The sequence below is a fragment of the Astatotilapia calliptera genome, chromosome 11 (genome assembly GCF_964374335.1).
Source record: "Astatotilapia calliptera chromosome 11, fAstCal68.1, whole genome shotgun sequence".
NCBI classification, from domain to species: domain Eukaryota; kingdom Metazoa; phylum Chordata; class Actinopteri; order Cichliformes; family Cichlidae; genus Astatotilapia; species Astatotilapia calliptera.
In genome coordinates this window covers 670001-692608 of record NC_137432.1, presented here as the reverse complement: position 1 = coordinate 692608, position 22608 = coordinate 670001, and the positions used below count along the sequence as shown (strand labels likewise).

General features: G+C 43.0%; 1 protein-coding gene and 1 long non-coding RNA gene across 4 annotated transcripts in view; one reads left to right on the top strand and one right to left on the bottom strand.

Annotated features, from left to right (window-relative positions):
• Window positions 1–22608, top strand: part of sim1a (SIM bHLH transcription factor 1a) — a 27203-nt gene continuing 4595 nt past the window's right edge. The window contains exons 1-11 of one of the 3 annotated variants that reach the window (XM_080308216.1): window positions 1–457; window positions 583–977; window positions 4302–4384; window positions 5415–5504; window positions 5585–5693; window positions 5775–5860; window positions 6442–6641; window positions 8166–8272; window positions 8638–8785; window positions 13977–14130; window positions 22543–22608. The exon at window positions 22543–22608 is cut by the window's right edge and continues 322 nt beyond it. In XM_080308216.1, the coding sequence (XP_080164342.1) occupies window positions 803–977; window positions 4302–4384; window positions 5415–5504; window positions 5585–5693; window positions 5775–5860; window positions 6442–6641; window positions 8166–8272; window positions 8638–8785; window positions 13977–14130; window positions 22543–22608 (1218 nt within the window). In that variant the 5' untranslated portion in view covers window positions 1–457; window positions 583–802. Of the gene's footprint in view, window positions 471–582; window positions 978–3830; window positions 4190–4301; window positions 4385–5414; window positions 5505–5584; window positions 5694–5774; window positions 5861–6441; window positions 6642–8165; window positions 8273–8637; window positions 8786–13976; window positions 14131–22542 lie in introns of those variants that run through there. The other 2 variants (XM_026185543.2, XM_080308217.1) reach the window with 2 other exon arrangements.
• LOC145431894 (uncharacterized) overlaps window positions 15281–22608 on the bottom strand; it is a 9681-nt gene continuing 2353 nt past the window's right edge. The window contains exon 2 of the long non-coding RNA XR_013912206.1: window positions 15281–15557. This is a non-coding gene — a long non-coding RNA (uncharacterized LOC145431894). The remainder of the gene's footprint in view (window positions 15558–22608) is intronic.

Genomic DNA, 22608 nt, shown 5'->3' with positions numbered 1-22608 from the left:
ATGAATGAGCAGATAAATGAATAAAATATGAATATAAAAAGATGAAAACCCAAAAGACAAGATGCAATAAAGGAGAAGCTCTCACTGTCGCTGTTAGAAAACTTTTTAAGCAACATTTTCTTCTGTTTTTTTTTTGTAGATAATAAATATTTTAATAAAGTGTATGTATATATATGTGTGTATATATATACACGGTTGACATGACGGTTTTAATGCTGTTTCTGAGGAATCGTTGGAGCCTCCTCAGGACAGAGGTGAATGTGTTCAGTAGCCAATCTCCTTCCTCCTGGAGGCCTCGGTACATAGACTAACCAATAGGTATGCGAGCAGTCGTCCAATAGCAGCAGGCCTTCGTGCCCGCGGCACAGAGCAGGCTGTGGATGCGCCACCAGAAAATCACACGGGATGGAGGATGCGCGCGTGCGGAGCTTCTTGGAGACCGTGTGAAAACCAACAGGTTAGAAAGTGAGGTGAGCAGGAACAGCTGTCAGTGTTCTAGCCACTCGTGGAGCTGTTACACGCAGACTGATCGCGCCTGTGAATAAAATAAATTGTTTTTCATTATTATTTTGACCCTTGCAGGGCCTTCTGTGTGCGGCGGTCCGAGGTCTCAGTGTGATGCGTCTGAGCTTCCAGCTTTGAGCCTCACGCGGCCAGGAGTAACCGGGACCGTCCACGTCAGCCCCGAAGCACCTGGAGGTATGGGCGGGAGTGCACGCGCCAGCTGCAGCTGTGACTTTTAGGCCGCGCGGAGGGAGACGTCTGCTTTGCTATGAGCGTGGATCGGCGCTGACGCAGAAACATGAAGGAGAAGTCGAAAAACGCGGCCCGGACGCGCCGGGAGAAGGAAAACAGTGAGTTTTATGAACTGGCCAAACTGCTGCCGCTGCCCTCCGCCATCACCTCCCAGCTGGACAAAGCCTCGATCATCCGGCTCACAACGAGCTACCTGAAGATGAGAGTGGTCTTCCCCGAAGGTGGGTGCGCTGCCCTTAAATACTGATGAAGAGAATCATACTAATAATAATCACAGCACGATCAATACAACTTGTGTTTAAAACAGTTGCGTGGATTTGTTAACGACACGAGCGTCTCTTTATTCTGTTTGCTCCGTGAACGTTTAACAATAACAAGAAGCACACTTTCTCCGTGCGTGTGTGTTTTTATTTAATATTTACATTTCTAATATTTTTAAATTAAACTTTACTTTTTAAATCTGTTCAGAAAGCAAACGTTACATTCCACAGCACAGTGGAGCTTTTTCCTGTGAGTAAATATCCTGCTTTATCTAACAGCTCTGCACAGATCGCTGTGGTGAAATAAACACGGCCTCCAGGCTTTTACTCGCGTGTTTCTATATATATTCTTGGCGCTTTGATTTTTCAGGAATTCTGATGCTGCTGACTTTTTAATATTCTGATCAAGAAAAATAGAATTTAGTGGAAACGAAATCGAGATTGTGGGGTCTCCGTGGGGTCCCTGTCGGGCCTGGCAGACATCAGTGGCCGGTGTGGATGGAGCTGATTGGAACATGACCACCGTCGGTTTGTTACAAACTGGGAGGCACTGGTTTCACATAATGCAAAATAACGTCCAACTGGACTTTGCTTCAAACTGCTTCCACGATCACGCATTCGCTGGAAATGGATCTTTATTGAATATAAATAGGAGCAGAATCACTGTGGAAAGCGGGACAGTCGTGGGATGTATTCAAAGCAAAAACACAGACAGTGATGTAGTTCAGGACTGTCGGTAACCGTGACTCTATGAAGGTCCAGATTCAAGGGAAAATATCTAATCGATGCAAAAGCTCAGCTGGACGGAAGAACGTCATAAAACACATCCGTCACTTCCGTTTGATGACAGTGACGAACACGCTGGTCCTGCTCCTCAGTCTGCTTCAGGTCTGATGGTTATGAAGACACCAGCAGATGAGCTCCATCAGTGAGTCCGTGGGACTCTGTCATCTGGAAGAACACGAATGAATGAATCAACATAGAGGCATCACGCAGAACTACCGTGGACCCCGTGGACCAGACCGTGGCATAAAAAGGTCGCCACAGTATAGCAGAGCCAGAGTTGTCCTCCTTCCAGAGTCTCAGTTTTTCTAAGGCCACACGCACCGCACATGAATAACCGTGTGGCACAGTCACCCCCATCCTGCACGCGTGGAGGATGTCTGCGTGTCTCCATATTGAGGAAATGAACTCGTGTTTTTACTGTTTCCATTTAATTAGCTCGTGTATGAGCTTCAAAAACGCGTCAAATAAAGAAAAGCATGACGGGAAAAATGTTCCTGCTTTTTTCTAACCGCCTCGTCAGCGCGTGGCTCAGTGTCCAAATATTATTCATTAGATTTTTAAAACATTCCTGCTGAAGATTTTCATTATTCCAGTTTGTGTACTCGGCACTAATTGGCTGATTTCACATTAAAGCTTCATGCAGTGCAACCAAACTGTGCTCATAAAGTTTGTCTCTGTTTAACTGTTCAACATGAAATTATTATTTTACGTTCTTAATGTCACCAGTGTGAGACGCTCATATTTTTAAATGTATTATAATAATATATTTTTAATGTAATTATGTCTTTACTCGATTTTTATTTAAATATTATATTTATTTAACATATATAATATATTTATGTTAAATAAATATATATATAATTATTTAAATATTATATATATAATTATTTAACATAAATATATATAATATATTTAACATAAATATATTATATAAATATATATATATTTATATAATATATTTATGTTAAATATATATAATATATTTAACATAGGGCAGCACGGTGGCACGGTGGTTAGCACTGTTGCCGCACAGCCAGAAGTTCCTGAGTTCAATTCCACCATCAGGCCGGGGTCTTTCTGTGTGGAGTTTGCATGTTCTCCCCGTGTTTGCGTGGGTTCCCTCCGGGTACTCCGGCTTCCTCCCACCGTCCAAAGACATGCAGCTTGTGGGGATAGGTTAATTGGATAATCCAAATTGCCACTAGGTGTGAATGTGCAAGTGAATGTGAGTGTGAATGGTTGTCTGTCCCTGTGTGTTGGCCCTGCGACAGACTGGCGACCTGTCCAGGGTGTACCCTGCCTCTCGCCCTATGACAGCTGGGATAGGCTCCAGCGCCCCCCGCGACCCTGAAAAGGATAAGCGGAAGCGAATGGATGGATATTTAACATAAATATATTATATAAATATATATATATATATTTATAATACATTTATATAATATAATATATTTAACACAAATATATATAATATATTATATATATATATTTATGTTAAATATATTATAAATATATTATATATATTTAACATAAATATATATAATATATTTATGTTAAATATATATAATATATTTATATAATATAATATATTTAATATAATATATTTATGTTAAATATAGATCGTGTATAAAACAAGCAGCTGTTCGTGTATTTATATATAGACGGTAAATATTTGTATTGTTGCCGATAAATCTGTTTGTTTGTTTTTTAAGGTGAAATGTAAAAAGCTAGCGCGTGAGAGGGACAATTATAATAATACAAAATATCCTGATCTCTGGGTCACGGTTCGTGGGTTCGGGCCTGCAGCGGCGTCCCTCCGCGTGATTGTTTTTGCTGAACGCCGTAAATCATCTCAGTGTTTTTATTGAGTTTCCGTGGAAGTTGATATTTCGGTCTGTGCACTGGGTTTATTTGATTGTGTGTAGTCACGCAAACGTGAAGCAGCTCCGGTCGCTGCACGCCGTCTGTTTGCTCTGCAGAGCGGGCTTTGCGTGCAAACGCGCCCCGCTGCCGCAGCTGGGCGCGTCGGGGCCTGCGAGGCTCGCCGGGCCCTGCGCGCTTCTGTCTGCGCGCTTCTGTCCGCGTTTGAGGGGCTCGTGGAAGTATTTTCCCGATTCTTCACTTATTTTTGGCTTCGCTGTATTTTTAGCGCTGCGGGCAACAAACTCCAGACTTCACACTGACTTTAAACTGGGCAGATTTAAGGAACATTTGGAGTCCCGTTTAATTCCAGAGATGCCTTCGCTTTCCGCAGAATTAGCAGTTCACTTATGGAAGTAAAGACTCCTGTTTGTCCGGATATATCTTGTATTGTCAGACCCTGCTCGCTGTTGATCGGAGCTACAGGACGATCATGGAAAAGCCGTTTATAGGGCGCAGATTTGGTTGTTGTCAGTGTTCCCAAACCACTCGTACTAAGACTGTGATGAGTTGTGTTATTTATCTGGAACAAAGAACAAACTACGCGGTTTTTTACACTTACCTGTTTTGGTTGATCCGCAGGCCTGGGGGAGTCCTGGGGGCACGTTAGCCGCAGCAGCTCTCTGGATGGGCTCAGCCAGGAACTAGGCTCCCATCTCTTACAGGTACTCACTGCTATCAGTACTGGTGCTTAAAAGGCAACTGCATGTGCACTTTATTATCATCATTGTTCAGCCTGGCAATGCAGCTTTGTTGGAGGTTTGGTAGCTGCTGCCACATGCCTCCTGCTGCCTTCATTCTTGTGCTTTCAGTGTGAAATGAGCTGAACACATTCGTGGTCACGCACAGAGCCTGCAGCCTCTCGCATCAGCCGCAGCACAATGGAGCCGGGCTGTGTGCCGGCTGCAGGCTGAACGAAGCAGAGGTTAGCTAGCCTCGATCAGTCATCATGACAACGGAGTAAACACTTGAACAGTGCTGGGCCTACACATGAGAACCAGCACAGCAGCAATAGTAGTTATTCCTGACACGCGTGCAGTGTTTCCTCTTTGTTCCATACGTTTTTAGGTGAACAGCTGAGCAGCATCTAATGCAGAAAATACTGGAAAATCTAACAGTAACATAAGGAAACAGGGAAGGGTTTTCCAAAGGCAGCTTCCATCATGACCACACAGCAGAATCAATAGTTTTAAAAACATTTGAACACAGAGTCAACAGGTACATCGATTCTCATTACGCTGCATGAGTTTGAGCTGGAGGGACTTCATGATGCTGAGGTTTTAATAACCACGTGTAGGTTTCCAGGCACGCTAGTCTCCAGTTTAATCCCGGGAACATGTCACGTTAGGTTCAGGCAAACCAAACGAGCTAACGAGCCTGCTAACACAGACCGGAGCAAAAACATATGCAGAATTTCTTTTTCCAGAGTGCAAGGAGGCCATGTTCTCCTCGTGCATGAAGCCGTCTTTGTCTCTAACAAGTCAAATCTGCACAGCACAGACAGCAAAGGCACGGAGCTGAATGCAGCCACAGCCAAGTTCCATCAAAGAAGGGAAACAGTCTGACTCCACCGTCGTAATTGGCCCTAAATGTGCAGATACACAGAAACAGATGATAACACAGATGCAACTAAAAAGAGAAGCAGCTTTGTACCTGTGCAATAACGCCTTTTCTACCCTGTACCGTTTCTTCCAGACGTTAGATGGCTTCATTTTTGTGGTTGCTCCTGATGGGAAAATCATGTACATATCAGAAACAGCGTCAGTGCACTTGGGCCTGTCACAGGTTGGTCTGACACACCCGATGTGGTCGCTTCCTCCGGGCCTGATATGTCATAGCTGTGAGCTGAATGTTCATTTCAACAGGTAGAGTTGACAGGAAACAGCATCTACGAGTACATCCACCCAGCAGACCACGATGAAATGATAGCTGTCCTCACAGCGCACCAGCCTTACCACTCCCACTTTGTCCAAGGTAATCAGCCATCTACACGTGTGCTTCTGTGTACGGCATCACTATGCAGCACAGCTCATGTGAGTTTTTATGTCTCTGCAGAATATGAGATGGAGCGCTCCTTCTTTCTCAGAATGAAGTGCGTCCTTGCTAAAAGAAATGCTGGTCTTACCTGTGGAGGCTACAAGGTAACAGAGTGGTCTGAACACACGCTGCCCTCATCAGCCACACAAAATCAAACTTTCAGAGATGAGAGGAAATGATGTGCACTCACACTCGAGGTCAAACAGACGTGCAGTTTTTAGGAGCACACAAGTGTTCAGTGAAGGACAATGACATGCATATATGTACGTATAGCTCTGGAAGATAAACCACCACGTACCCCAGGACGGTCCAACCCTGCAGTAACCGCCGCGCTGAAGCGGCTGACTTACTCAGAGCTACAGCTCAAACTGTGTGCAGTCGTCTCCATGTGCACCGGGGTTGTCAGGATTTCCTTTTTTATGTATAAATATGGGTCGAGAGTTGCAGCGTAACACGTCTGCTGGCCAGCAAGTCGTACTGACTGCAGCGTGCTGCTGTGGCAGCAACAGCATCCACGTCATGTTGACCTCTGTCCAGTGTTCTCGTCTCACAGGAAAGTCTAACAGACTGAAACACGGGTTCAAAGTGAAAGAGCACAACCCTGACATCAGGTCTGGGCCTCAGCTCATCAAACGTACCCTCCTGCGTGACTGATGTTGTTACCTGCTGTGTCCGCTTGGCCCAGGTGATCCACTGCAGCGGCTACCTGAAGATTCGACAGTACAGCCTCGACATGTCTCCGTTTGACGGCTGCTATCAGAACATCGGGCTGGTGGCTGTCGGCCATTCGCTGCCGCCCAGCGCCATCACTGAGATCAAACTGCACAGCAACATGTTCATGTTCAGAGCCAGTCTGGACATGAAGCTCATCTTCCTCGACTCACGGTATGTCCGCTCACCGTCTGCAGCTGCTGCTCACAGGACAGAGGCGTGTGCGTAGATTGGCCCTTTCCTGATCTCTTAGCTTTTACAGAATTGTTTTCAAGCACGAATGACCCGTCTGAGATGTTAAAGCGAGGCCAGAGCGTACGTTTGGTTTCTTTTGAGTGACGTGGCCGTGAGTGATCGTTGTGTGCCTGAGCTTGACTGACAGCAGGATGTTCTTACATAGAGCACAATTTATGGTTCCATCAATTAGGACAAAGAGCACCATGTGTAACTGTGGGTATGATGTTCTTTTCCTGACATGCTGTGTTGTACCACATGTATGGGGACTCAGACCTTTTGTATTGTTTTCCCCAAAGTCTTGGGGACCATCAGAATGTCTTTGTGGAGTGTTTGTGTTGTTGGTCAGCACAGAGTTTGCCGTACAGCTCTCCCACGGATGCCAATAACTGAGGGAAGTGAGGCCTGCTCTTCTTTAGATGTTGCTCTGGGTTCGTTGTGACCTCCTGGAGTCACGGATGTTTGGTTGGCCAGACACTTCTGGGAAGTTCCACAGTTGTTCCCAGTTTTCTCCACATGTGGATACGACTCTCAGCGTCTTTCATTGGAGCTACAAAGCTGGCTTTGTGGCGCCTTTCAGACTCAAAGATGTCACTGGCTTTGTTTCCTTAGACCTCAGCTTTCTGTGTTGTCACACATGTGTGGGAGTAATCCAGCTCCGCAAAATGATCTAAACTTTCCAATAAATGGGGTTGATCACAGTTAATGAATGATTTAACGAGGAGGGCAATTACTTTTTCCACACAGGACCAGGTAGGGTTGGATAACCGTTTTCCTTTAACAAATGAAATCTTCATGTTAAACTGTAGGATCTCAGATATGCGAAACAGAAACCAGGAAGGGGAAATACTCAATCACAGCATTGGTTTTTGGTATTTGCTTGATACACGTTTTGTGTGAGGGCCTGTAGAAATACAGGAAGTACGATCAAAGAAAACACCAGCATATAATAAAAATGCTGCAAAAGCACATAAAACACAAGAGAAACGAGTTACTGGAGCCAGTCTGTGCAGAAGTGACGGATAGTAAACATTTATTTACAGGAGTCACGTGATGTGTTTCTTCATCACAACACAAACGTTCCTCTTCTTGCAGCGTCTCAGTGCCATCTGCAGTTGTTCACTCGTCCTTTATTCAACTTCCATTGTCACTTTTTTTACTTCCTGTATGTTTGTTTTTTCTATTTGCTGCTGTTTCCTTTGGTTGCAGTGCATCTGACCTCGTAGGGCCACCGTATGGAAGCCTGATTTATACTTGATAGTGTGTGTGTGTGTGTGTGTGTCAGCAGTACTTGTGTTAGTAATGCTGTGGGGACATCAATCTGTTTACATAGTGAACATTCTTACGTTTCATAGTAAAGTTTGAAGTTTGGGGTAAAAAAAGGAAACAAAAGTTGTTGTATTTAGAGTAAGTCTCTGCAAATGATGAGATGTAACTGTGTGTGTGTGTCTGTGTGTGTTCCAGGGTTGCAGAGCTGACGGGCTATGAGCCTCAGGATCTAATCGAGAAAACTCTGTATCATCACGTCCACAGCTGTGACTGCTTCCACCTGCGCTGTGCTCATCATTTGTGTGAGTTAGGTTTGTTTTACCATCTTACACACACACACACACACACACACACACACACGCACGCACGCACGCACGCACGCACACACACACACACACACACACACACACACACACACACACAGTGTGTACTGTAACAGTGTTACAGTATAATGAACAGATATTCCATAAATACATTCGTTGTTCATTTAGACTAATGAGAGCACCAAACAATACAAAACTAAATAAACACATTTTGTAGTTCCAGCATGATCTTGGTGTGATTCCACCCTGTGCTGTAATTTGTTGCTACGATGTGAATATGTTCGTATCCTTTGCTGTAATTTGTTGGGATGTTTCTCTGACCTGTTGTTTTCTCGGTGTTTCAGTGCTGGTCAAAGGTCAGGTCACTACAAAGTACTACCGTTTCTTGGCCAAGCATGGCGGCTGGGTGTGGGTTCAGAGTTATGCAACCATTGTCCACAACAGCCGCTCATCCAGACCTCACTGCATTGTCAGCGTCAACTATGTTCTCACGTGAGTCTCTGTTGCAGCTCCTACACACTCAGTTTCCTCTGTGAGACACGGGTCAAAGGTCAGACTGACACTCAGAAGATTTGTTGGAGACAAACGAGATTTTGAACAATTAAGGCTATGTCTGATGTTGCCATTCACTTCCCAAAGATCACATGAAATATCACTCAGTATCATCCGGTGATGAAGCTGGCATGCAGCATGAGGAATAGATCTAAGGGAAAGCTCTTTGTCTGATACAGATGGCAGGATATTTATCGCTCAGCTGGTTACAGTCTGCATTTTGATCTATGCAGAAGACAAAGCTAACGGGGTTAGCAGCACGTATTTAATGACTATGATGCTCATGAATTAGTAGAAGAAGAAGAATCACTTTCGTGGTCGTAAGACTGACAGCAAGAACACAGTGTTACACCGTCAGTCAGTCGGGAGGACTGCAGCGTCACGCAGATGAACGCACATTTGTTCTGTCAGAAGCAAAGGCACTCATCTACACCGATGCAGACAAATAAAAACGGTCAGATGAGACTAATAAGAGATTAATAACAAGTATGATTGAGCAGAGGTCTGTGAACACAGTGAGTGAAGAAGAAACAGCAGTTTTCCTTCAGTGTCGCTGCTCTGACCGCTGGAAGACAATTGACTAATATATGATTATATTAATAATAATAATGATATATGTATGTATACATATAATGACTATAAAGTGACTGAGTGAGAACAGTCACAGGTGTCGCAGCAGGTGTATTTAATGTGTGTCCGTGGAGACGCTGACATGTTGACATGCAGAGTCTTAAATTGCTGCAATATCTGAATTGACTTTTAAAACAATCAGAGGAACTAACGAAAGTGACAGTGCACGTTAACTGCACGTTAACTGCACGTTAACTGCACGTTAACTGCACGTTAACTGCACGTTAACTGCACGGTAGCCCCATGAACAGATGCACTACATGGTTACAGTGCACAGTTTAGGAGGCTCCATGAACCCACTGTGAAATCTTAGTGCCTGAGAGAAGGACAGAGAACAGCTGATGTTCCTCTCATTCACCTCTTTACTTAGTGTTTAGCTGCTAACAGCACTCAGCACACATCAGGAAACACAAAGCAGATGAGCTGAGTATGTGCAGAGGTGTGGACTCGAGTCACATGACTTGGACTCGAGTCAGACTCGAGTCATTAATTTTATGACTTTAGACTTGACTTGAAAAAATGTTGTAAGACTTGTGACTTGACTTGGACTTTTACACCAATGACTTGGGACTTGAATTGGACTTGAACCGGTTTACTTGAAAAGACTTGATATTTTACCCCAAATATAAAATTTAACATGCATATTATATAGAGATTGAAAATGTGACGTCATTCACGGGTAGAACCGCAAAGGATTCTGGGAACTCGTGGCAAGCGGTACTAGGCTTTCAATTGAAATCAGTCACACAGCGATAAAAAGAAACCCAAAAAATGGCAAGAAGCTGTTGTATTATTAACTGCAATAGCCGGTCGCATGACAGCCACGGGAAGCCGACGGGTAAAGAGATCGGTTGTTATCGGATTACGTTGTTGAAGAGAAATTGTTCGAGCCATGTTTCCGAAGTAACAAAGATGCGACGGATGGCCTGGATCGCAGCCATTCAAAGACAAAATATAACGTCCCAGAACACTCCAGCTCACAGGTTAGTCTGCTCCAAGCATTTACACAAAGGTCAGTCTGCTGTTGTAGTTAATGCGTCATTTTCATAACATAATTGGTGATATAGGTTACAAGCAAGTCTGGCGCTGAACAGAAATTGTCGCGCTATGCTCCTTTATTTATTGTGCATAAATAGTGAATTGTCCTGACACAATATTGCGTTTCGCTTCTGTTATTATGGTACATTGACAAAAACATATACTTTTATTCACAGGATAAAACAGGTTTTTTGTATCACTAATTGCCCAGTACGATTACAGCATACAGTATTATTGTCACTGCTACATTTCTGTGATGGGTACCAGAAATTATTTCCACTACTAATTAATTACCGTTGAGCTCAAAGGTCCTATTAATAAACGGTTAACGAATGTGTATTTATGAAGACGATTTGTGAGACTGGTAAACTTATGATACGTACGATGGTCTTTCGTTCTACACGGTGCATTTCAAGGTCCTGCACCCATCCAACTGTACCTGGGCTTGTTGCAGTGACCTGAAGTTACTAAACTTCATGAGTGTATGCACTCACTCCAAGAACCGTATAATTATAAATATGCATATAAATATGCTACGATGAGATAGCTGACTTCATCTAACTAGCAAATGTTGTCCAGGCTACGTTGGTGATACAGTTTTTTTTAATGTGTATGATATTTTTGTCATGCGATTTTAAAGCTGGTCCTACAACCGCATCCAAGAATAACATGCAGCTTATCTCAGAACCGTCGGTGAAAATTATTCTTGGAGCTAGGTTTAATTGAGCTGCATTTTAAAGAGGTGCAATTTCACAATTTGTGTATATTTTCTAAGTTCACTATTTTGTCATGTGTTGAGAAAAACACAGATTTTAAAATTACATGGTCTAATATTTACATTTAGCATAACTGCAACATTTTTTTTTTTTTTTTTTTTAAAGACTCGAAAGGACTTGAAATTCAAAGTTTCAGACTTGTGACTTGACTCGGACTTTTACACCAGTGACTTGAGACTCGACTCTGACTTGCCTGACATTACTTGAGACTTGACTTGAGACTTGAGGATAAAGACTTGAGACTTACTTGAGACTTGCAAATCAATGACTTGGTCCCACCTCTGAGTATGTGTGAGCTCTCTCCTGCTCAGTCTCTGCTGAGGACGTCTGTGCTGGTGGCTCTCCTGAGAAACCAGTATAAACCTCTGTAATTCCACCCAGTCTGCTCTCACCAGTGTTAGGCTTCTTACTCAAAGAATATTACTCATTATTTTGAAGTAATCCATTACATTACTTAATTACTCCCTGTAAAAGGTCATTTGTTACACTAACATAGACTTAAATGTGATGATGTTTGACAGCTGCCAGTTAACAGCCTCAGGTTTCACACTGATGAACACACATACATCTTTATTCAGCACCAACTCAAAGCAACGCTGATAAAGACACAGTGAAGGCTGCTGAAATTCTAATGTAGAAACCAAGAACTGGAGGTTGCAGCGCTGCAGGTGCTCATGTCTCTGCTCTTTGCCTGTAAAGGACACAAGGCTACAGCACGTCTGCCTACGACCAGTCCTACCAGTCATATTTTGAACAGGACGGGGTTGATTTGGACACGTCTGGTGATTCTGTATATTGTGAACAAGAATAATCTCAGAGCCCATCTGAGCCACAGCGCTGCGATCAAGCCCAGGTCCAATCAGTGCTGTGTATGAATTACTGAGGCTGAAGTGCAGAACACATCAGTGTTTCCCATGCAGGTGGTCTCTGAGTGTCTCTGAGTGTCTCTGAGTGTCCAGGGCAGGTCTGCTGTCTGTGCTTTGATAACATAGTATTGATCCTGAGATGCTGTGCAAACAGCAGCTACTCACTGGAGGTTAACTGGAACTCTGTTAAAGCCTTGTTTTCAGCATCAGGCCGTCTAACTAAAGTTTGTCCTTTTTCCTTTTATTATTATTGTTGTTCCTTTGAAACAAACGATCAGGATTTCTTTCAGAAACCAATAACTGGGTTTTTCCCTAGTTCTGATGACAGAGACATTCCTGTGTTATCAGTAGATATGCTGGTGATGTCAGAGTCTGAGTCCTTTGTTGGCTGTTACCTGCACAGTCAGTCTGGCGGTGTGTAAAGAAAGGAGCTGACCATGCTGGGACCATCAGGCCATAAAAACAGTCAAATGCTTGTTCTTTCAAACAGAATGAAGCCGATCAGTGCCGACATCAGCCGCTCTCTCTGTCAGTAACTAAACTTATTTATTATTTACTGCCCCGATGTGTGTATTTCACAGATGTACAAGAGCCTAAATGAATGAATAAGGCCCATAAAAAGCCTCCATTAAGCAGCATGACTTACTGCATTTACAAGCAAAGAACAGCTTGACACATGTTTGCTGCACGTCCTGCATCGCAGCCCTAACGGCTTCTGTTTACGGCCTTTTAATTGATATCTTGTAAAGATGATGAGCATTTACGGCCCCAGCTTGCTGTAAAGGGATCGAAGCCTCATAAGGCTCATTTCTTCTCCTCTTAATATATTTTCTTATGTAGTGATGATGGAGAAGAAGCCGCGTGCTCCTCTCGCTCGGTCTGAGTTTTCCACGACAAAAGGCAGAGATAAGGAGAGCGCAGGCTTTTGTGGAGTGTTGCTATCAGCAGCAGAGCTGGTTTGCCCCATAGCTTTGGCCACACAGCCACTGATAGCAGAGGTGATGGGATACTTCACCTGCATGTGAACTCCCACTGTGTGTTTAGCTCTGATGACCTCTACACCTAATACCTCCACTTGACAGTAATTTAGCAATTCTTTAAATGTCTGCAGCAAACGCATGTGACCACATTTCACTCATGTGACTTCCACAGCAGCTCTGCTGGGTGTTTCAGTCTTTAAACCATTCTGTATAAAGAACCACAGGAACACGTTCACATGAAATGCACTACAGTGCACTACAGCTGGGAAAACATCAAATGTGGGATTTCTCTGGGATGCCCCGGCAGAGCCGCTGCTTATGCTCCTCTTATTTTAGGATTCTCCAAATGTAAGCGAGCCACAGCCTGTGTGTCTGAGCGGTGTTTACAGAGACTGAGACAGAAGAGAGATCACTGTTTGTCTCAAATAAACTGTGTAGAGGTTTTCTGTTGTCTCGAAATCCATTCATCATCCATGTTGAGAACACTTTAGCAAGAAATCAATTCCCATTTCCCCGCAGTGGGACGTCCAAGTTTGTCCTACGGGTCTGATTGAGCGAGATGTAACCTTTAATCTGTCGGTGTATTCAATTGGACGGCTCAGTGGATCCCTCTGGTAACACAAGCAGCTCCCGTCCTTTCAGCACCACCCACCCACCCACACACATCGCCCGGTCTCTCAGCACTCATCACACTCTAACTGCTAAACAGATGTTATTGACTTTTTGCACCCAGAGAAAATGCAGCTCATCGTCTTCTTTAATAAATAGTCTTTACACGAGACTGGAAGCTCTCCACATCTATGCACTGTACCTCTGGGCTTTTCTGCTTGTGTGTCTTTAGGGAGACAGAATATAAAGGCCTCCAGCTTTCTCTGGACCAGGCCACATCCAAGGCCTCGTTTCCCTGCACGAGCAGCCTCACAGACAACTGCAGAACTGCCAAGAGCCGAGCATCACGGCCCAAGAGCAAAGCCAGGCTCTCGCCATATACACAGGTGAGTGCAGGTCTCTGAGACTGAGGTATGAACACGTTACTGCACTGCTGCCTGGTTGGGACGTGGGAGCAACGCTGCAGCTGTGCTCCTTGCTGAAGGAGACAGTGTGCACCAATAGCAGCAGGCATTGTTAGACCCGGACTGAGTTTTAGATTTAAATGGAAAAAATGATTTATTATGTCTTTATTTTGTCAGACACTTTTTTTCCACCTCTTCTTTTTCTTCTTCTGGTGCTTGGATTATAAATTGTAGTGGCAGACATCAGAGAAAGCCTCACTGGACTGAACCATTACTCCAGTTCATCATTCACAGAGTTCATGATCGTGGTTTCAAGAACTGGTTTCTTCTCTCAAACTAGTGACCAGGAAGGAACACATTCATCCCTGGATAGCTGAGACAGCTTCACTAACCAGTTTGGGTCTTCTTCCAGACCTTAGCAATAAACTTTCTGAAGAGTCTGTTTCCATATGGATAACCTGTGTAAATATACAGGTCTCCTTCTTAGATCTGTACTGAATTAGTCAGTCCACCGAGGGCTGTCAATCTAAGAGAAACTACCAAATATAGTCAGTCATGATCAGTATGGAGTCGGCTTTGGCTTTATCAAGTTTAATGACACAGTGAGCCAGGGGTGTCGAACTCCAGGCCTCGAGGGCCGGTGTCCTGCAGGTTTTAGATCTCCCCCTGGGTCAACACACCTGAATCACATGATTAGTTCATTACCAGGCATCTGGAGAACTTCAGGACATGTTGAGGAGGTCATTCAGCCATTTGAATCAGCTGTGTTGGATCAAGGACACATCTAAAACCTGCAGGACACCGGCCCTCGAGGCCTGGAGTTGGACACCTGTGCTGTAATCCTTCAGCAGCGCTTACTAATGTGAGTATATGAATATAGAGTATATAGTTGAGTTCATGCTGTGTGGATTAGAAAATAAATCCAAACGTGGGGACTCTGTTTTTGTGTTTCTGAGACCTCAGGCAGACGGCACATGATTTTCATTTCAGTATTAAAAATAAATCTTACATTTAAAAAGATGTAAGGTTACTTTCAAACCTGTAATATAGGGAACTAGCATTAAAAAATGTCTGTAGTTCCCAAACAGTTGATGCAGAACGTTTCAGATGAATGTCTGCACACACACGTCTGTGCTATTCAATTCAATTCAATTTTATTTACACAGCGCCAAATCACAACAACAGTCGTCTCAAGGCACTTTATATTGTACAGTAGATCCTACAATAATAGATACAGAGAAAAACCCAACAATCATATGACCCCCTATGAGCAAGCACTTTGGCGACAGTGGGAAGGAAAAACTCCCTTTTAACAGGAAGAAACCTCTGGCAGAACCAGGCTCAGGGAGGGGCGGGGCCATCTGCTGTGATTGGTTGGGGTGAGAGAAGGAAGACAGGATAAAGACATGCTGTGGAAGAGAGACAGAGGTTAATAACAGATATGATTCAATGCAGAGAGGTCTGTTAATACATAGTGAGTGAGAAAGGTGACTGGAAAGGAAAAACTCAATGCATCATGGGAATCCCCGGCAGCCTACGTCTATTGCAGCATAACTAAGGGAGGATTCAGGGTCACCTGGTCCAGCCCTAACTATATGCTTTAGCAAAAAGGAAAGTTTGAAGCCTAATCTTGAAAGTAGAGTAGGGCTGGGCCATATTATACCGTTCACGGTAATACCGGTATAATGTTAGGCAACGATAGGAAAATGAAATATCGCGATAGAATGGGAGTAAAACGCGCATGCGCAGTGCCTTTGTTTTCATACGCACATGGCCGATTGTTGAGTGAAACAGATGAACCAGAATTGGTTTGTAAAAATGGTGCAACTTCAGTGATGTAGAACTGGTTTGGTGTTTGTCCGTCAGATACACGACAAAGCACATTTTTTTGCAGAACATGCAAGCGGCCGTTGTTATTGTCGTATTTGTCGGACTAAGATGCTCTTAAATCTGGGAGTAATCTGGGTCCTAAACTCCGTATGCTTCAGGTCAAACAACACTGCAGCATCACTTAGAGTTAAAAACTGTCTAAATTCTTTCATCTTTAATAAAACGATCAGCATTGCTGCTTTACCAGGTGTAACTATAAAGTTTAACTTCCAGGCATCCATGAAAACAAAATTTATTACATTTAACGGAGTTAGAAGTTAGCATGAAGTTAGCGGAAGTTAGCTCGCTAGTTTCGCTAGTTACCTAAGCATGATATAGCATGTTCTGACTGAGAGATTTCTGAAAAAAATCAAACGTACAGCTCTGCTATCAGTTCCAACATAAATGAAGACAGGAAACTAAACAGCAGTGACGTTTGTAGGGTTACTGAAGTTGGGCTAGCTGGTATATAATGATGTGCTACGTGATCGCTAGCGACACAGCTATGTTAGCATAACATAAACAGTGAAGCTGGAGGACGAACACTAACACTTTTCCACTTATAAAAGTTAACGTGAAGGTTCTTCATGGTTAGAGACAAATGCAATCGCATGGCAGGATGCTGTAAATGGACCAAACTTCAGTCAGGAGAACAACTGAGATAATCCATCCACAATACGAGGTTAGTCATTAATATACTGCAACAACATGGGAATAGAGCAGCTGCCAGAGAATTCAACATTAATGAATCAATGGTACAGAAGTGGAGGAAGCAAGAAGAATGAGTTTAATAAAGTTTGATTTATCTGACTGCTTTGTTTCGCTTAATGTGCCTTATAATCCCGTGCACCTTATGGTCCGAAAAATGCGTACTGCACACTGCAGTTTGCAAAGCACCTCTTTTTAACTTCAGTGGATATTATACATGGTTATGCTCAGGATATGTCAGCCCATTTCTACTGGAAATGCCTTTTGGTTAAACTTTCAGCAAGGAATTTGCATTTGCACTGTTACATTTTTATAAAGCTTTAATGTACATAAAAACCAGCTTCTTGTTTAAGTGAAAATAAATGGAAGGTTGTCTTTTTGCGCTAGTAATGTTGTGGAGTTGTATTTTGTCTCGCATCAATTATATCGTCGGTTATATCGTTATCGCAAATTTTCAAATATATATCGTGATAAATATTTTTGGCCATATCGCCCTGCTCTAAAGTAGAGATAGTGTCTGTCTCCTGAATCCAAACTGGAAGCTGGTTCCACAGAAGAGGGGCCTGAAAACTGAAGGCTCTGCCTCCCATTCTACTTTTAAATACTCTAGGAACAACAAGTAGGCCTGCAGAGCGAGAGCGAAGTGCTCTAATAGGGTGATATGGTACTACAAGGTCATTAAGATAAGATGGGGCCTGATTATTTAAGCCAAAGAAGGGAAGCCAAAACAGGAGAAATCTGCTCTCTCTTTCTAGTCCCTGTCAGGACTCTTGCTGCAGCATTTTGGATTAGCTGAAGACTTTTCAGGGAGTTTTTAGGACTTCCTGATAATAATGAATTACAGTCGTCCAGCCTGGAAGTAATAAATGCATGAACTAGTTTTTCAGCGTCACTCTGAGACAGGATATTTCTAACTTTAGAGATGTTGCACAAATGGAAGAAAGCAGTCTTACATATTTGTTTAATATGTGCATTGAAGGACATGTCCTGGTCAAAATGACTCCAAGGTTCCTCACAGCGTTACTGGAGGCCAAGGTAATGCCATCCAGAGTAAGAATCTGGTTAGATACCATATTTCTAAGTTTTTCAGGGCCGAGTACAATAACCTCAGTTTGATCTGAATTAAGAAGCAGAAAGTTAGCGGCCATCCAGGTCTTTATGTCTTTAAGACATTCCTGCAGTTTAACTAATTGGTGTGTGTTATCTGGCTTCATGGACAGATAGAGCTGGGTGTCATCAGCATAGCAGTGAAAATGTATGCTATGTCTTCTAATGATGCTGCCTAAGGGAAGCATGTATAATGTAAACAGAATTGGTCCTAGCACTGAACCCTGTGGAACTCCATAATTAACCTCAGTGTGTGAAGAGGACTCTCCATTTACATGCACAAACTGGAGTCTATTAGATAGATATGATACAAACCACTGCAGCACAGTACCTGTAATACCTACAGCATGTTCTAATCGCTCTAATAGGATATTATGGTCGACAGTATCGAACGCTGCACTGAGGTCTAGCAGGACAAGCACAGAGATGAGTCCACTGTCAGAGGCCATAAGAAGATCATTTGTAACCTTCACTAAAGCTGTTTCTGTGCTGTGATGAGCTCTGAAACCTGACTGAAACTCTTCAAATAAACCTCTGCAGATGATCTGTTAGCTGTTTGACAACTACTCTTTCAAGGATGTTTGATATGAAAGGAAGGTTGGAGATTGGCCTATAATTAGCTAAGACTGCTGGGTCTAGAGATGCTTTTTGAGTAAAGGTTTAACTACAGCCAGCTTGAAGGCCTCTGGTACATAGCTGATTATTAGAGATAGGTTGATCATATTTAAGATCGAAGAATTAATTAATGGCAGGACTTCTTTGAGCAGTTTTGTAGGAATGGGGTCTAAAAGACACGTTGATGGTTTGGAGGAAGTAATTATTGAAGTTAACTCAGAAAGATCAATTGGAGAAAAAGAGTCTAACTTAACATCAATGGTACTAAGAGTAGCTGTAGATAATATTACATCTGTGGGATGATTATTGGTAATTTTTTTCTCTAATGATAAGAATTTTATTTGTGAAGAAGTTCATGAAGTCATTACTAGTTAACGTTAAAGGGATGGTTGGCTCAACAGAGCTCTGACTGTTTGTCAGCCTGGCTACAGAGCTGAAGAGAAACCTGGGGTTGTTCTTATTTTCTTCAATCAGTGATGAATAGTAAGATGTTCTGGCTTTGCGGAGGGCTTTCTTATAAAGCAGCAAACTATTTCTCCAGGCTAAATGATGATCCTCTAAATTTGTGACACGCCATTTCCTCTCCAGATTACGAGTCATCTGCTTTAGGCTACGTGTTTGAGAATTATACCACGGAGTCAGGTACTTCTGATTAGAGACCATAGTTTTCACAGGAGCTACAGTATCCAGAGTCGTACGTAGTGAGGAGGTGAAATTATTAACAAGATGATCGACCTCTGTTGGAGCAGCGTTCAGATAGCTGCTCTGCTCTATGTTGGTACAGGGCATTGAAGATGATAACAGTGGGTGGATTATATTCTTAAACTGAGTTACAGCGCTTTCAGAAAGACATCTACTGTGATAAAGTCTACTCTCCACCGCTGTGTAATCAATTATTGTAAATGTAAATGTTATCAGGAAATGATCAGACAGGAGAGGGTTTTCAGGAAACACTGTTAAATGTTCAGGTTCTATGCCATATGTTAAAACAAGATCTAGAGTGTGATTAAAGTGGTGGGTGGGTTCTTTTACATTTTGAGAGAAACCAATTGAGTCTAATAACAGATTAAATGCCATGTTGAGGCTGTCATTTTTAGCATCTACATGGATGTTAAAATCACCCACAATAATTATTTTATCTGAGCTCAGAACTAAATCAGATATAAAGTCTGAGAAATCAGACAGAAACTCTGTGTAAGGCCCAGGTGGACGATAGATGATAACAAGTAAGACTGGTTTCTGAGTTTCACAGCTGGGGTGGACGAGGCTAAGCATCAGGCTTTCAAATGAATTAAAAGTCTGTCTTGGTCTTTCATTAATTAATAGGCTGGTGTGAAAAATTGCTGCCACACCTCCCCCTCGGCCTGTGCTTCGAGGTTTCTGGTAGTTAGAATGACTCGGGGGTGTTGATTCATTTAAACTAACATAATCATCCTGCTGCAACCAGGTTTCTGTAAGGCAGAGTAAATCGATTTGTTGATCAATTATTAAGTCATGTACTAACAGAGACTTGGAGGAGAGAGACCTAATATTCAATAATCCATATTTCACTGTTCTACTCTTTGGTTCAGATGTGGATACTGTATTGTTCTTTCTTTGTAATTGTTTATGTTTAAGTTGTTTGTTGCTGGTTTTTAGTTTGTTTTTTGTCTGTTTGGGAGCTGACACAGTCTCTATGGAGATGGGTTTTTGGGGGGGTAGCAGGAGGAGAGAAGCTGCAGAGAGGCATGTAAGACTGCAACTCTGCTTCCTGGTCCCAACTCTGGATACTCATATTTTGGGGGGTTTAATAAATTTGTCCATATTTCTAGAAATGAGAGCTGCTCCATCCAAAGTGGGATGGATGCCGTCTCTCATAACAAGACCAGGTTTCCTTCAGAAGGTTTGCCAATTATCTATTCAATTACCGATTCAATATTGATTTTAGTGACCTCCGATTGGCGTAACCGGGTGTCATTACTGCCGACGTGAATTATGATTTTACTGAATTTACGTTTACCCTTAGCCAGCAGTTTTAAATTTCCCTCAATGTCGCCTGCTCTGGCCCCTGGAAGACAATTGACTATGGTTGCCGGTGTCTCTAGCTTCACATGTTTGAGAACAGAATCACCAATTACCAGAGTTTGACCCCCGGCGGGTGTGTCGCCGAGTGGGGAAAAACGGTTAGACATATGAACAGGTTGGTGGTGTACCTGGGGCTTCTGTTTAGGACTATGCTTCCTCCTCACCGTGACCCAGCCGCCCTCTTTCCCCAGCTGCTTGGGGTCTGCCGGGGAACAGCTAGCGGGACCTATGCTATCTTCGGCTGCACCAGCTACAGGGGCCTGGCTAGCTACGGGTGAATGAAGGGTGCGAAGCCGAGTCTCCAATTCAGTAATCCTGGCCTACATTTGTTGCAGGTATCATTACTGCTAAAGGAGGCCAGGGAGTAACTAAACATCTGTCACAATGAGCAGGAAAGTGCAGGAGGGACAGGTGAAGTAGCCATGGTGCTAGCGAGTCGGCTACGAGCTAAGCTAAGCTAGCGAAACACTACAGAGACAGTGAGTGAATACTTTGGCTATAAATTAGGTAGTGAGTACACAGAGAGTGTGCTTCGGATGAAGCATGTGAAGATTATACTGTGAAAAAAGAATGTATCTAACAGTTTTTAATTAAATTACTAAGCAGATAAGCTAGGGTGACCATATTTTGATTTCCAAAAAAGAGGACATTTGGCTCAGTCATGAAGAACTTACTTAAAGAAACATAAAATCGGCCCGGGCATTTTGACTAGAGACCGACCCACCAGGTATTATAGGAAAAGCCATAAACCCTTTGAATGAAACGCTGTTGTGACAGTGATGTACAGTCTTGTTGGTATATGTATGATTTCTATACATTTTACATCAGATAAAAACTTTGGCTGTAAGATTCAGATAATTATTTATTAAAAGTGAGACATTTTAAATGTGAATAAAAAAGAAAAGTATTTCTTTGTGCCCCCCTCTCCCTGGTAATGCCCTATCTGCCCCCTGACAAAACTTTGCTAGACCCGCCCCTGCACAGTTACCAGCTGTCAGCTACGTAGAAAAGGATCCTGGTGTTATTTGTCTCTCAGAAACAGTTCATAACTTCAACTCATTCATGTCACCTAAAACATCAGCTGATACTAGAAATTAATATTAAATAAATTCTAACAACAGCTGATCAAGCTTAAACTGCTGCTGTTGTTTAACGTGACATCTGCTGGTTTCCTCTTTCTGGCGCAAAGTCGGCGATAAACAAACAAGAGATCAGCTGATCATTGATCAGTTTCATGATTGAAGGAGCACCACCAAACAACTGAGTTATTTTTACACATCGGCCAGCATCTGGCCAATCCACCACCTTTCATTGTTTATACCGTTATAAAAAAAAAAACATCGGCCCGTGGCCATGTCCAGCTATGGTCGGTAAGTTCGTCTGAAAGAAGGACGTGCGCTTTGGGATCTTTTAAACATCATTAGGCGCGTTGCTGTGCACTGTCCTTCCTGTCTGTGAGCGCAGAACAAGCGCTCACAAAGCAAGTTTGGGGATGACGTCACACACATGGGTCCTCTGTCGGAATATAGGAAAACCCGGACATTTTTATCAATCTCGAAATTCCTCCCGGACGCCCCAGACAGAACGTAAAAAGAGGACATGTCCGGGGAAAAGAGGACGGTTGGTCACCCTAAGATAAGCTACTCAGAAACACCACTGCGTTTGAGCAGGAACAGGAAGTGATACTCTAATGCAGAGAGAGCGAACACCAAGTGACAGTTTCAGTGCGTCTGTAACACTGTGGAGAACACAGGAACATGAATGAAGACTGCTTTTTTAAACTACTTGCTGTGAAAAAAGACTTTGTATATATATTTACATACAGAGCTGACGACTGTACCTCATCATAGTGTAATAACATGATGACAGCACATGCAGCGTATTCATACACAAATACGCTGCATGTTCATTTGAATGATGAAAACAGTGGATCAGTCTCCCTGTTCTGGATCAAAGTGCTGTAGCTGAACATCCAGAATCAGCAGTCACAGTCTTTGGATCATCCCTTTCTTCCTCCTCTCACCCTCACAGTATTCCAGCTTCCAGATAGAGCGTTCCGAATCCGGCCAGGACAGTCCGTGGGGCAGCAGTCCGCTC